General features: G+C 42.3%; 1 protein-coding gene across 13 annotated transcripts in view; it reads left to right on the top strand.

Annotated features, from left to right (window-relative positions):
* DOCK10 (dedicator of cytokinesis 10) overlaps positions 1-13,596 on the top strand; it is a 219,449-nt gene that overhangs the window by 78,411 nt on the left and 127,442 nt on the right. For 2 of the 13 annotated variants that reach the window (XM_079975824.1, XM_079975823.1), the window contains exon 1: positions 12,535-12,712. The exons of 10 other annotated variants lie outside the window; for them this stretch is intronic. In XM_079975824.1, the coding sequence (XP_079831950.1) occupies positions 12,608-12,712 (105 nt within the window). In that variant the 5' untranslated portion in view covers positions 12,535-12,607. Of the gene's footprint in view, positions 1-12,534; positions 12,713-13,596 lie in introns of those variants that run through there. One more of the 13 variants, XM_079975816.1, reaches the window with a different exon arrangement.

The following is a 13,596-nucleotide window of genomic DNA, read 5'->3' as shown; positions in this document are numbered from 1 at the left end:
ATGGATAGGTTTGTTCTTCTTGCAGTCCATGGGACTCTCAAGAGTCTCCTCCAGCACCAAAAGCAGACAGAATGACTCAGAAACAAATTGAAATTTTTCAAAAGCACCTATACAGACAAAAGCATGAATCATGGGGTCGTTGCATACCCCTATAAAATTATTTATTTATTTTTATTTAACAAAATGTATATACTGCTTGGCTGTAAAAATAATAAGCTCTAAGCCTATTTCGTAGGAGGCTTTGGCTTTATGTTTGCTAGGAAGGTTTAGTGAGCTTGATTGGTTATAATGAGGGAGAAAATGGCTTTGTGTGGAACACTAGAATGGCATCAGTGATGGTGTGGCCTTTCCTCTCATCTTCAATAAAAATCTAATGTGAGATACAACTAAGTGTGCCCTAGAGACAAAGACTGTTTTGTCTTCACTGCCTACTCATTTGTATTTTCTGTTCGTTATTACCTTCCGTGAAAATGGTTTCTGGATTTGATTATGTTCCCTTTGTTAATCTGTTAATTCTGTTCTCTCACTCATTTCCTTATGTGTTTAGGTGGTCCATTCTGTGTAAGCCATGGTGTGTTTTTTCCTTTTGTTTTATTTTACCTAGTGCGTAGCACATTAACAATGGTGAGGAGGCTCATTGTCTTGAATTATTGCCGCCATTCGAATAGTCTGTGATTCAGTGCATGTAGCCATGCGTTTGGAGCGGATCTGTTATGTGAAAGAGTCACCAACATGGATGACCATGAACCTGGATTGCTTAAAAAGGGCTATTAGGCAAATTCAAGGAGGAAAGGCTATTGATGGCTACTAGCCATGATGGCTGTGCTCTGCCTCCACAGTCAGAGGCAGCAATGCTTCTGAAATACCAGTTGCTTAAAAACACAGGCAAGGAGAACGCTGCTTGTGGGCTTCCCATAGGCCTCTGGTTGGCTACTATAAGAACAGCCACTGGCCTGATCTAGCAGGATCTTCTTTTGTTCTTACATTCTTAAATCCTGAAGCTGTTGCCAAGGAGTACAGGGCTCATGCCCCTTTAATAATTATGTAGAAGATGGCTTTTCTTCTTTTTTGGTGATCACTCGTAACAATGAGTATGTAAGTAACTGTGGAGGCCAATTCTGGATCCACATCCTTCCACAGTGGGGACATTGGTTTCCAGGTGGGAGTTGATCATAGTGTGGATTTGCCAAGTGTGCCTTCCTCTTAGCATGTTTCTCCCTTGCCTCCTGAGTTTGAGTGTCTTCAAAGCCCATTACACCTTTGGTAAAGGCTGTTATGCAACTGGAGCACTCACAGGCAAGTGTTTCCCAATTGTTGGTGTTTATACTACTTTTTTTTTAAAAAAAATGCCTTGATACAGTCTTTAAATCTCTTTTGTTGACCACCAGCATTACATTTTCCATTTTTAAGTTCAGAATAGAGTAGTTGCTTTGGAAGACGATAATCTGGCATCTGTACAACATGACCAGTCCAATGAAGCTGATGTTGAAGAATCATTTCTTCAACACTGGTGATCTTTGCTTCTTCTGAATATGGTATTTCAGTACTGGCAGCATATGCAGGATCCCTGCCACTCTACCTACTAATATCTCACAGATGAACTGAGGAGTTCTGTATTTTCTCACAAGCTTTACATGCTCACGTCAAATACAAGTTGCTCATCTGGGAGACAACTCTATTGATCACACAACTACAAAACAGGGTTCATTTGTGATGGTTAGATTTGTAAGCAATGGTAACAGAAGTGGTGACTGCTATGTTGGCTTCTGTGAAAGGCAAAGACCAATCATTTCAAATGATTTATTTTATTGGACTGTTTTAATAGGGTACAACTGTGCCTGCATTTAAAAAGTTAATCAAGATGATTGTGCAAAATATTGTTCAACATTTTTTATTTTATTTTTTGGTAGAGGCATCTTGCAAATCTCCCTCAACACAATATGCTGTTCTCATGGGAAAAGTCATAGATTATGGAAATGCCTTTCTCAGGGTGGTTTCAATATATAATTTCACTTCCATGCTCTCAAAATCAGGAAAGTGATTTTGACTAAATATTAAAATACACACAAACATATCCATGCAATGCTAGAGGTGTGAGAATAGAGCCAAAGTTCTGTTTTTGCTTTGCTCTTTAATAAAAAGGGAGAGAAGAGGAATTAGGTAGGCAAATTTCAGCATGTGTTACATTTGTTTGTTTAAGGTGGATTAGGAAAGCACTCCTATGTTTGAGCAGTACAGTGCAGGAGATCATAGTTCTAAAAGATTAGGTAAATAATGTTTAGATAAAAATTTAAAAGGTACACAAAATGGCATGGATATGAGAGAAGTTGTTATATTTATTTGTTAAATTTGTGTACCACCATTCGTCCATAGATCTCAGGGCAGTTCACAGCATAAAAACACAAGATAAAAATATAAAATACATAATAATAACAAAAGCAACCCCACCCCCTCCCACAAACACATTTAAAAGGATATAGGATGCTAGTCAGCCAAAGGCCTGGTTGAAGAGGAATGTTTTTGCCTGGTGCCTAAGTTGTTGTCCATTTTTAGGAATGATCCATTTCACATTGTTAGGAATGAGGTGAAACTTGTGTTCACAATAGTAATGGGAGTGCTAGCTGTAGGTGTGATTCCCCAGGAACAACACTTTATAATTTAAACGCTAGGAAAAAGATCTTCTTGCAATGGACGTGTTGCCTTGGGTAAATCCTCTAGGTTGCCAGAAATATCTGAGTAATTGCCACATTTTTAAGGAGGGCTCAAAAATTAATTGGAATTGGAACACAAGGAAAGCAAGCTAACAATGGTACAGGCTCAGCGCAAGCACAGGGTCGAGCAAGGCAAGAGATGCAGAACTGAACAGAAGCAACCATGATGTCCCAACTGTTGTCATGCCCTTCTTGCCAAGCTTTGAAAGATGAGGTGGGATGATCTCACTTATGAGACTCTTACCTTATTAGACTGCTTTATATGGAAACACATGCTCCACCTGGACTGGGGTGTCTGATCCCACCTACGAAGGTGATGCCTGGTTCTTGGTGAAAACACTGTGTCTGACTGCAGCTCTGCCACCACTTCATCCACCTCAGATGGTCAAAGCCCTCTCCACTCCTTAATGAATCCCCATGCTGTGCAGGAGTGGTGATGTAGAGAGTTGGCAGATCTTCTCCTCCCTTTCTGATATCTAGAGTCTCAAAGGGAGAACTTCCATCCTTGGGTACCAGCTTTCAAGCCTCTTCTTCGTTTCTTCTCCATTCTCCCCCTGCTGCTGCTGCTGCTGCTGCTGCTCCTCTTCTATCTCGAGCTGCCAAACCATTCAAGATCCCGATGGATCCATGAAAATTAGAAACTATGGAGAATTTGTAGGGGGGGGGTTGAGGGAGAAGAGAATATTAACTACCTTTTGATGTTTGCTGTCGGATTCCTCTTGGGAGGGAGGGCCCTTGAGTAAGAATTAAACATTTTAACACGATCTCTTACACATGTGCCATACAACAATGTCTTGAAGGTAAAAGAATGTTTGGTCCATGAATGGAGTTTGCAAATGTGAGATGGCCCACTGTGCTTAATATTGATGCACAAAGGACCTAACAGAGCTCCCAAAATCCCTGGGCAAAATGTTTCAACTAAAGAACACCCCAAATTAATTAGGTAGTAGCTGATCAAGCAATTACGGAACATATCCTGTTTTCACAGCAGAATGGAAGGAAAAATGGCTGTCATGGGTAGAGGCAAAGCCCAGCTCAATTAAGAATCTGATGTGCTGTCTATTAAAGGAAATGGAAGACTAGCTTCACATATTACCAGGAATGCAGGAGCAGAATTCAAAATAGAGCCTTGGGTAAACATGAGGCTAAAAGGCCTCTAAATTACTTGATCCATACTGAAATATCTATGGGATCAACTTCTATCAAGGAAAGAAAAACCCTTGTGGGTCACAGTGTGAATAACATGTGCAAATTAAATTACTATTCCCTCTCTGGAAGTAAAGGCATTGGGAAGAGTTCTGGCCTTCAACTTCTGCTTGATGAGCTCCTGTGCTGTGAAAGTCTTCTGGAAGGAAGGAAGCTATTATTACTCTGTCCCTAAACTCTTAATGACTGACTGTTTGTAACAATTAGATGAAAGTGTGAGGTCATGCAAGGGAAAACGGTTGTCTCACATAAGTGATAGCTAAATAGTTGCTGGTGGCTAGCAACCTGACTCATATGCTGATCCAGTTGGAACAGATGAACCAAAATAGGCTAGGTAATCTGCATTAAAATATTCCAGACCCTTTCTTGGAAAAGTCAACTTTATAATGATTTATCTGTCTCAGTGCTTGTTTGTTGAGATCTGTACCAGTTAAATAGGTTATTGTTAAGTGTACCAATTAGCTAGGTAGCCAAGTTGTGCATGACCTAGAAGCCCAAGAATTTTGACCCAGCATCCTCTGTGATGTGGCAGAGGAGGGCAAAATGTGAAGTTGTGCATCAAATTTTACTGCTGACAATTCTAGAAGCCCCAAGGTAGCATCTGGGCTGTCATGAAATTGCTGGTAGGTAGATGTGACGTGTGAAATACCGTATACAGGCATGACCCAATAGTGCAGCTGTTGACAGATTCTGTTTTCTGGTGGATGGAAGGTGCAGAGAAGCTGGCTAGAAAGGACATGCAGTGGCAGTTGCTGAAGATTACAATTGGAACTGCTGTCAATAATTCCATAGAAGTTTAGACAGTGCCCAGAACCCCCAGCACTTTGACATAGGTTGTGAGAGGATTTAGAGATAGCCAGTTGTTGTAATATCTTATGAACAGGGAAGACTAAAGAGCTTCTTTAGAAACTACAACCTCTTTTGAGGAGATCCTGCCAAATATGGGGAAGTGGGAGGGGGCAGCAAGGCAGCAGAAGGCAGGAGAGCAGGCTAGGAGCTCATAAACTTTCTTTCTTGATGCTTTAGGTCAGAAACCAGCAGATTTACTGCAAGCCCTGTTAAGTGTAGCAGGAAATGATGCATGAAGCATGTTATTTGTTATCAAAGAGTGGCATCACCCCTCTCTCCTTGACTGTAAATGACTTTCTCCATTATGTCCTACATGGAGTCATGGGGTTATATTTGTAGCCAACATGAAATGTCTCACACAAGGAATATTTACAAGTTAATCTCCCCACCCCCCTGCTTGAATAGTTGCTCCATCTCTGATAGCAAACATGTTGGGAAGAGCAAGGGTACGCTTGCAGGCTATTGGTTCACAAATTAAAGCAAGCTCTGTCTCAGCTGAGGAATAACTCATTTCAAAAAAGTTTAGATTGCTAAATTACCATGCCTTCAAGATTGTGCATCCCTAAAGGAAAGTCAGAGGGACGCGGGTGGCGCTGTGGGTAAAACCTCAGCACCTAGGACTTGCCGATCGTCAGGTCGGCGGTTCGAATCCCCGCGGCGGGGTGCGCTCCCGCTGCTCGGTCCCAGCGCCTGCCAACCTAGCAGTTCGAAAGCACCCCCGGGTGCAAGTAGATAAATAGGGACCGCATACTAGCAGGAAGGTAAATGCCGTTTCCGTGTGCTGCGCTGGCTCGCCAGATGCAGCTTGTCATGCTGGCCACGTGACCCAGAAGTGTCTGCAGACAGCGCTGGCTCCCGGCCTCTAGAGTGAGATGAGCGCACAACCCTAGAGTCTGGCAAGACTGGCCCATACAGGCAGGGGTACCTTTACCTTTAAAGGAAAGTCAGCACAATATGCCTTTGATTCTTTATTTTATGTTATTTTGCATAGAGTGCAGCTTCTGTGGTTGCTGGAGCCTCAGATGCAGATGCTTCACAGATTGCTGCAAATAAAGGAAATTGGACAGGCAGCTTTGCTGCTGAAAGCTACAAAATGAGCAGTGAACTGTTGGTCCTTCAATTGGATATCATATGTCAAGGTCCAGTGGGTTCTGGGGGATGATGGACAAACCTTCCACCACTATTTGAGACACAGATGTCAGTAATTTTCAACCAAACATAATGGTTTTTCTTTTCAGTAAGCATTTATCCAGTGCTCTACAGTCTCCCTGGCTGCTAGTTCTTCCTCGTCTAAAAAAGCCCCATGCCTCATGTCTTCCCCCTGGGCTTCGATTGAAACCTGGACACCCAGGAAGGCTGCAGAGTGCTGATGATTTGTAGAATGAAAGAGGCTATAGTCACAAACAGCCCATGGCCCCTTGAAAAGTAACAGTTTCATTTTCAAATGCATATTCCTATCTAATTACTTGGTGTGAAATTGTTAGGAGGGCATGCAGGATAGGGCACAGCACTAGTTTCTATGTGAACACCATTTTTATTCACCCAAGACTTTTAGACTCTTGAGCATGTATGCATAATCTTCCTTAAATCTGAGGTTAAGGATAACCCAGAAAGAAGTGGTTTGGAGGGTTTTCTGCATTCCATCCAGGCTGTACCAAAAGGGCATGAGAACAGGAGCTATCTTTTTGAGATGTGACACTGATGAGGGCACATTAATTCACATGACCTAATCCTGCCCAGTAATGCAACCCTTATGCAGAAGTATGCAGATATTTAAACAGGATTGTCTTTATCCTCGAAACAGAATTGGGGAGTTTAACATTTGGGGATGTTACCATGTCAAAGCATGCTTCATTGACTAGAAACATGAAAAGGCACCATTGCTCCTAAACTTGACTGTTGGATTTGAGGATATTTCTGTCCTTACACTCAGGGAGAAAGCAATTTATGATTGCAAGATGAAGCCATACACGACCTACTTTTCACTTGCTGGGATGCAGACGTGCAGTCTTGCACCCAGTACTGAGGGGCCCCAGTATTGCACACGTTGCTCACCTGTGACATCATGCACACACCATGTGTTGCACACCCATCATCAAATTTCTTTTTAAGGAGGTGGTAACATAATGCTCAGCCTTGGTTTTGCAAACCTTAAAGTTGCCTCTTCCTCTTCTAAACCAACTTGCCCTTCTCGGCTCACCTAAACCACTGCCAAGCATCTGTTCAGTGTGTAACCATCCAGAGATCCTCTCTCTTTGTGTGTGTTTAAATCTAGATCTGTACTGCTCAAATGGCGCTTTGTCACTGACTTCATTGGGATATCGATCCTGTTCAAAACCTGGTTCCACTTATTTTAAAGTGTATGGCTTTATATATCTACTGAGGGAAGTGGGACTTTGCTATTGCTCTTCACTAACGGCTGCACTTGCAGAATTCCTTCTCCATTTTGAAGCTGAAAGCAGAAGACAAAACAGTCTCAGCTTCGTTTGCTAGGTGGAAGCGATTTGGATGAAGTTCAATTATTTATCTTGCCATTACAGTGGTTTTTTGGGCCAAAACAATGTGTTCTCTGGCCAATGTACAAAAGCCTCCCTTTCTTTGTAAATTCCCTTTAAGGGCAAAGCATATTTACCGTATTTCTCTGTTGGAGAGGCAGGTCAGAGTTGGAGCTATGTTGTCTTCCATTAGGGCTATTTGAAACAACAGCATTCTTCATCTTTATACAATTTGAACCAAATGTCTCTATGTGTGTGTGAGAGAGAAAGAGAGACATATATTTGCATGGCAAAGGTATTTTAGGGGCAAGGAAATCTTAGAATGCTTTCCTGAGATAAAGTGTTGCAGATAATGTCCAATATCCTTTCCAGCTACTGAAAAAAGAATCTCTACTTTCAGTGAAGTCAGCAGGGCTTGAGGGATCCTGTGTTAACTCCCGAGTCTGTCAGGGACATTTCGCCTTGGCAGTTCTTTTCAGAGTGTCATGCGAGAAGTTTTCAGAACGCCGCCAGTGTTGGTGGTACGAGAGAAAACAAGGACAAATACCAACTTTGTTAATGTTGTGGTTCTTCCTTGGTAGTCACTGGGAATGTCTGCATAGCTTGGCAAAGACCTTTTGCTTTCTTTTCCATTCTTTATTGCCAGACGCCATTGCCTTTCAGTACTTCACTCAGTGGGAATACAGTGAATCCACTCTTCTGCAAGTCTTCAGAGCAAGCAAGCAAGTCCTCCAGACTACAGTTCCAATCATCTCCAACCAGTGGCTATGCTGTGTGAGGGTGAAAGGTGTTTTATGTCCTGCTCCTGGTGATACACAGGCAGAGAGGATGAGGGTTGGCCAGGGCCTGTACCAGAACCACAATCCAATTTCCAATACCGGGACAGCACTAGAAGCAGAGTCTATGCCATTACTTCTTATAAGGAAGCAAATAGCTGCCATTCACATTCTTGTGGGGAAACTAAAATACCGTGTGTAGGGAAAACATATTGGGTGATTTGGCTACCAGAGAGAGGGATATACTGAAGGGAGCAATATTCCTCTTGAAAGCACTTCCAGTATTTGGAAGAATGGCCATTATTGCCCCATCTGCACAGTACACTTCAAGCAGTAGCATGCCACTTTAAATAGTCATGGCTTCCGCCAAAGTTTTCTGGCAACTGTACTTCGTTAAGGATGCTGAGAGTTATTAGGATACCCCCTCCATTCTGCTCATGGGGCTACAATTCTCAGAGTACTTTAACAATCCCTCTTCCCAGGGAACTGGAAATTATACCTCCATGAGGGGAATGGGGGTCTCCTAGCAACTCTCAGCACCCTTAACAACACTTTTCAGGATTCTGTGGGGGAAACTGTAACCGGTTAAAGTGGTAGCCCAGTGCTTTAAATGTATAGTGAGGATGGAGCCTATGTTTCCAAAATGGGAGGTGGGAAGGAAGCAATGCAGAGAATTTCTGCACACAAACATGCCAATCCCAAATGCTTCTGCCTGATGGAGGAAGTTGTCCCTTGTCTTCCAACTCAGGGTCTGGAGGCTGTGGTTAGTTTGGGTCATCAGCAATGGTGCGGTTAGGTACCGGTAATTTAGTGATGTGGACTTAATGGTCGTATGGAGGTGGGGGAGAGGGCTCCTCAGATATTAATGTATATTGCTTCAAAATGTGGAAAGCTAGTTCTGCTGCTTTGGGGGGCCTTTCCTGATGATTTTGCTGAGTGAGCCCCAATGGTCCATCTCTGTCCACACCACTGGGCATCAGGTCCAGATTTGGAAGAAATAGGACTGCCCTTTGCTGTGTCCATGTTAGTGGCTGCTTGGCCATGTGAGAGTGGGAGAAGAACTTTTCACCCATTTCTTTTTGCCTTTCCATTAACCAATGAGGCCGCTGCCATTGCAAGGGATGGCTATAGGGGTACTGTAAGTACAGATTTTCTGCTTAGTTACTGGAAAGAGACTGTGTGGTTGATAGTGATGGAGTTGGGTAAGGAAGGACAGTAACTTTCCGTTCCTCCAACAGCCACCCGCAAAACGTGACTGGCCTTTAGAGAGTTCCTTAATGAAGATAATTTCTGTAAGATCAAACCAGAACTGCAATCAACATTTTTGTTGGTCCCCAAAATAGAAGCTTCCATAATTCAGCACAACCCTTTTAGAGGTCTAGCTATAGTGCCAAAACAAGATTTGATACCTTGGTACTGCAAACAATCAGGTTACTACAATCAGCAACAATTTGCTACATGATGAAGAGCTGTGGGAATTTTTTTTTGTAATCAACCAGCAAGATCTCTTGTATAGCGAACGGGTGAGCATATTCAGCTTGTTTTCCACATGTAGTGTTGTACCTGAGTGTTTTTGGATTAGTAATTGAGGGCGGGGGTGTTGCTCCTCTGTTTCCATGGATGACCACGCAGGGTTGTGCTTAGCCTCTGCTAGAATCCAGCCTTTGCTGCTGCTGCAGCTCCCTGGAATTAATTACCAGCCCAAATCAGGCAGGTGTCTGGTGTGATGATGTTTAGGCAACTACTGAAGACATTTTTGTTTTGTAAGGCATTGCCTGAGGTGTAACCCAGTCATTTAATCAATTTAATATCTGATGAAATAATGTTGAATTTTCAAGAAACCTTTTGGTTTAATATGCTGTGTGAAGGGCTTTCCTTGTTTACCCGAGCTCCAGGAAATTTCCCGGAAATTGCAGCTGTTAAGGGCTGTGCCCTTAATGAGTGTATTATTTAGGCAATATTTAAATGGTATGGTATCCTATCCTGTGATTAGCTCCACCTTCACCACTACTATGGAGCTGGATTTGGAGTTCGTGCCAGAGTGGTGGACCCAAGTTCCAAATTTGTCTGTTCACTGGAAAAAAACTCATGGAGTCTGTTCAACTGAGGCTACCATTGCACATTACAAATACCCAACTGGTGACCAGTACCATCCACGTAAAATGATAAGAGTTGGATGGGACTTGGAAGGTCATCTAGGTCAACCCCCTGCCACAGGTAAAGTATTGTAAAGCATCTTCTTGTAGCAAATTAAGCGAGAGAATGGACATGATGGAACCAATGTTTCACTGGTGCCAGCACAATGTTGATCATGAATATATTGCAATGTCAGGCAGACATTTTTCACTCCAGATTCAGAGCATCATTGTGGCGATCATTTCGTGTGTCAGGGCCCAGCTCAACGATATGTACACCATGAACAAAAATTAGCTTCAAACATGTGCAGAGTGGAATTTCCTCTAAAATGAGTCACCATTAATACTTTCTAGATTCGGTTTTCAGATCAGGTTCTCAGAACATCAATATTTTTTTAAAAAATGACAAATTGAAAGAGCAGTCATACAACTGAAGAATAGAAACCCAAATCTGTTTTGTTTCTCATACATTGTCCTAGAATTCATTCCTCCCAAAGTTCCATAGCCCTTTCCAAAATTTCGTTTCTCCTTTCCTGCTGAAGTTGACATTATGATGGCAATCTGGATTACAATGAGAGGTTAGGAAGAGAAATACTACTATATAAAATACATGCAGTTGTTCAGCATTCTTTATATACATCGTTTTAGCTAATTACTTAAAATGTAAGACTTTTTACTAAGCAGCCAGTGACCCAAACTAACATTGCTAACTTTTGAGATTATATTGCTTTTCTCTCTCTCCTGAGGCTTGGGAGCATCACTGGACATTCCTGTCAGTTGCTAGAGCAGGTGTGGGAAACCTTTGGTTTTCCAGAAGTTATTAAACTGCAAATCCTCTCAGCCCCAACAAGCATGACCAATAGCCAAGGATGATGGTAATTGTAGTTCATCAATGTCTGGAGGGCCAAAGTCCAATGCTCTTGTGTTTTTGTTCATTTGTTTTCCTTCTTGGCTTGTGTGAGTGGCAATTGGGATCTAGGTCTTGGGTTAAGTCTAGATTTAGCTAAAGTAAAAAGCTTGCTTACCACCTATCCATCCCTCCCTCCCTGCAATCCCTATCTAACCTATTTCAGCTGCTTAGGAAGAGAAAGAGAGAGAGAGAGAGAGAGAGAGAGAGAGAGAGAGAGAATATATATATATATATATATATATATATATATATATAAAACAAATGAGCAATGAATGGGTCTATCGCCATTTAAAACTCATTTGTTACTTTACTTTGCCATTCCTAAATCACCTTTTCAGATAAATGATCCTCCCAAAGCAGTTTAAATGGGTTCTACTTGGATAGGGATCTGCTAGATTGTGTAGTTGCTGGTGTTGCTTTCAAGGGTGACTGTAAGCATCAGAAATAAAGGAAGGCAGCTCTTATTAACTAGAGTTTGGAAACAGGAAAAGAAAATGGATAGAAACAGGCCCCTAGTAAGTCAGTTGAATTGGAATTGGGAAGGGAAGGAGATACTGCAAATTACTTGGCTGCAGGGGCGTAGCGTGGAGAGGACCGGGGGGGCAGTAGTCCCAGGTGCATGATTTTGAGGGGGTGTGAACCTGGTGCCCCCATGCAGGGATTTCTGTCCTGCCTGCCACCGGGGGTCTCTGGGCCACAGAGCCTGGCCTGGCCTTGCCGCTGTGTCCCTGGCCCCCTCTCTAAATGGCTGCCCTGCCAATGTTGGTATGTGACTGCCATACTCCATGCCCTGTGCCTGTGCAGCAGGTTTTGTTCACCCTCCATGCCCAGTCCCTGGTCCCACCTGGTGTCACACAGACACGGGGGGTCCTGGGCACCAACAAAGGATGCAACACCACTGCTTGGCTGGAGAGCTGCATTGCAAAATTCAGAAATGTGTGAAATTCAAAGGCTGCTTGCGATTCAGTTCACACATGGTTTTGGAAAGTGTGAATTGAGTCCATTCACCTTCAAATGCCATCTGATTTTCTTCCCAAACCCTCGTTGACACCCTCCATGCAGTTTCCACCTCCTAGTCATGGAAGATTTGAGCTTCTTTTAGAAAATGTCTCCATCTTCCTAGGGACGCCTTGCTTGCTTGCCCCTTACCGAAGTTGAAATTACTAATTGGGTGGAGCAATGGTGTGAGTTTGGGGTAACCAGGTTTCTTCTAATCAGAGTTTCTTAACTGAAACAGGATTTTCTTATGAGTGGGTCTGCAAAGGGAAATATTGTGCCTAAGCCGTCATCCCCACTAAGATTTTATTTGCGGTTCACTGAAGCACCATTTTTTTTATAGCTCACAGGAAGTAATGAGTTATAACTGAGGGTGCTGGGGCTTTTTTAAAAATGCAGCTTCTGTGAATGCAGTAAATGCTCATACTATACTTCCCCTTCAGACAGTCCAGCTAAGTTTCTTCTCTTCTCTGAAGCTGGTGTAGCCAAAAGGTTAAAGGAATATGCTGCCAGGACTCCTACTGACACCATGAGTTTTAGAGGGAAAGTATTTAAAAGGGAGGCCAGTGAACTCTGGAGGAGAAAAAGGACGATTAGGCGAGTAAATCAAGGAGAAATCCACAGGTTGAGCTGCGTATGTATTATATATATATATATATATATATATCTTTCCTCTTCTTTTATCTAGTTCTTTTCTTATGCAAGTTCCCCATTCTACGGGTAGGGGAGAGAGCGGAATTTGAGCTAGTTAATATCTGTGTACAAAGCCAATTGACGCGATAAAGTTGGAGGCTGCATTTCTAGTCAAACAGCATATCATGATTCTAATCCTGTCTGAATGTTACAGAACAAAATTAGCTTGAATCTAGTTTTTCATCTTATCTTGGGTTTAGAATTACTCATTTTCCTGTTCCTTCAAGGAAAAAGAAAGAGGGAACTAATAATCTAGATTGGTCTGGCTTTAGACAATATGGGGAAAATAATTATTATTATTATTATTATTATTATTATTATTTCAGATTGTTGCCTTGCTTGTGTTTATGACATCGAAATACAGTACTAATCTGTCAAAGGAGATAAATGTTGCATTACAAGAGTACAGTTTAATCTTGGTTATTAGCCAGGCAATTGGCCAAGCAGACTGATTTTCACAATGTTACATCTTCCACCTGGACACACAATAGATTTAAAGCACCATTCCTTCCTGATATACATCCTTTGAAAACTGAGGCCTTTGGAAAGTGCTGCTCCTTTATCCCCTGTTGTGTGTGTTCATCATGCTTGTTTTTAATTCAAGACCTGGCACAGAATTTTGCATCTTTAAAGTGTTTCTGCTTTCACGGTTTCTTTGCAAAAGGAAGATCCAATTACTTAAGCCTGTCAAGAGAAGCTCCAGAAAGCGGAGGCATTTGGTAATAGTCTCTAGGTCAAACCAGAAAAGATTTTGAGGACTGGGGATTAGATCTCACCTTTTTGTCATTTTTGTTTAAAAAAGCAGCCACAGAGACAGCCCCTCCC

The sequence above is a fragment of the Podarcis cretensis genome, assembly GCF_951804945.1.
Source record: "Podarcis cretensis genome assembly, chromosome: 5".
Lineage (NCBI taxonomy): Eukaryota > Metazoa > Chordata > Lepidosauria > Squamata > Lacertidae > Podarcis > Podarcis cretensis.
Note: the sequence above shows the minus strand (reverse complement) of the source record. Positions and strands in the feature narration are given on the sequence as shown.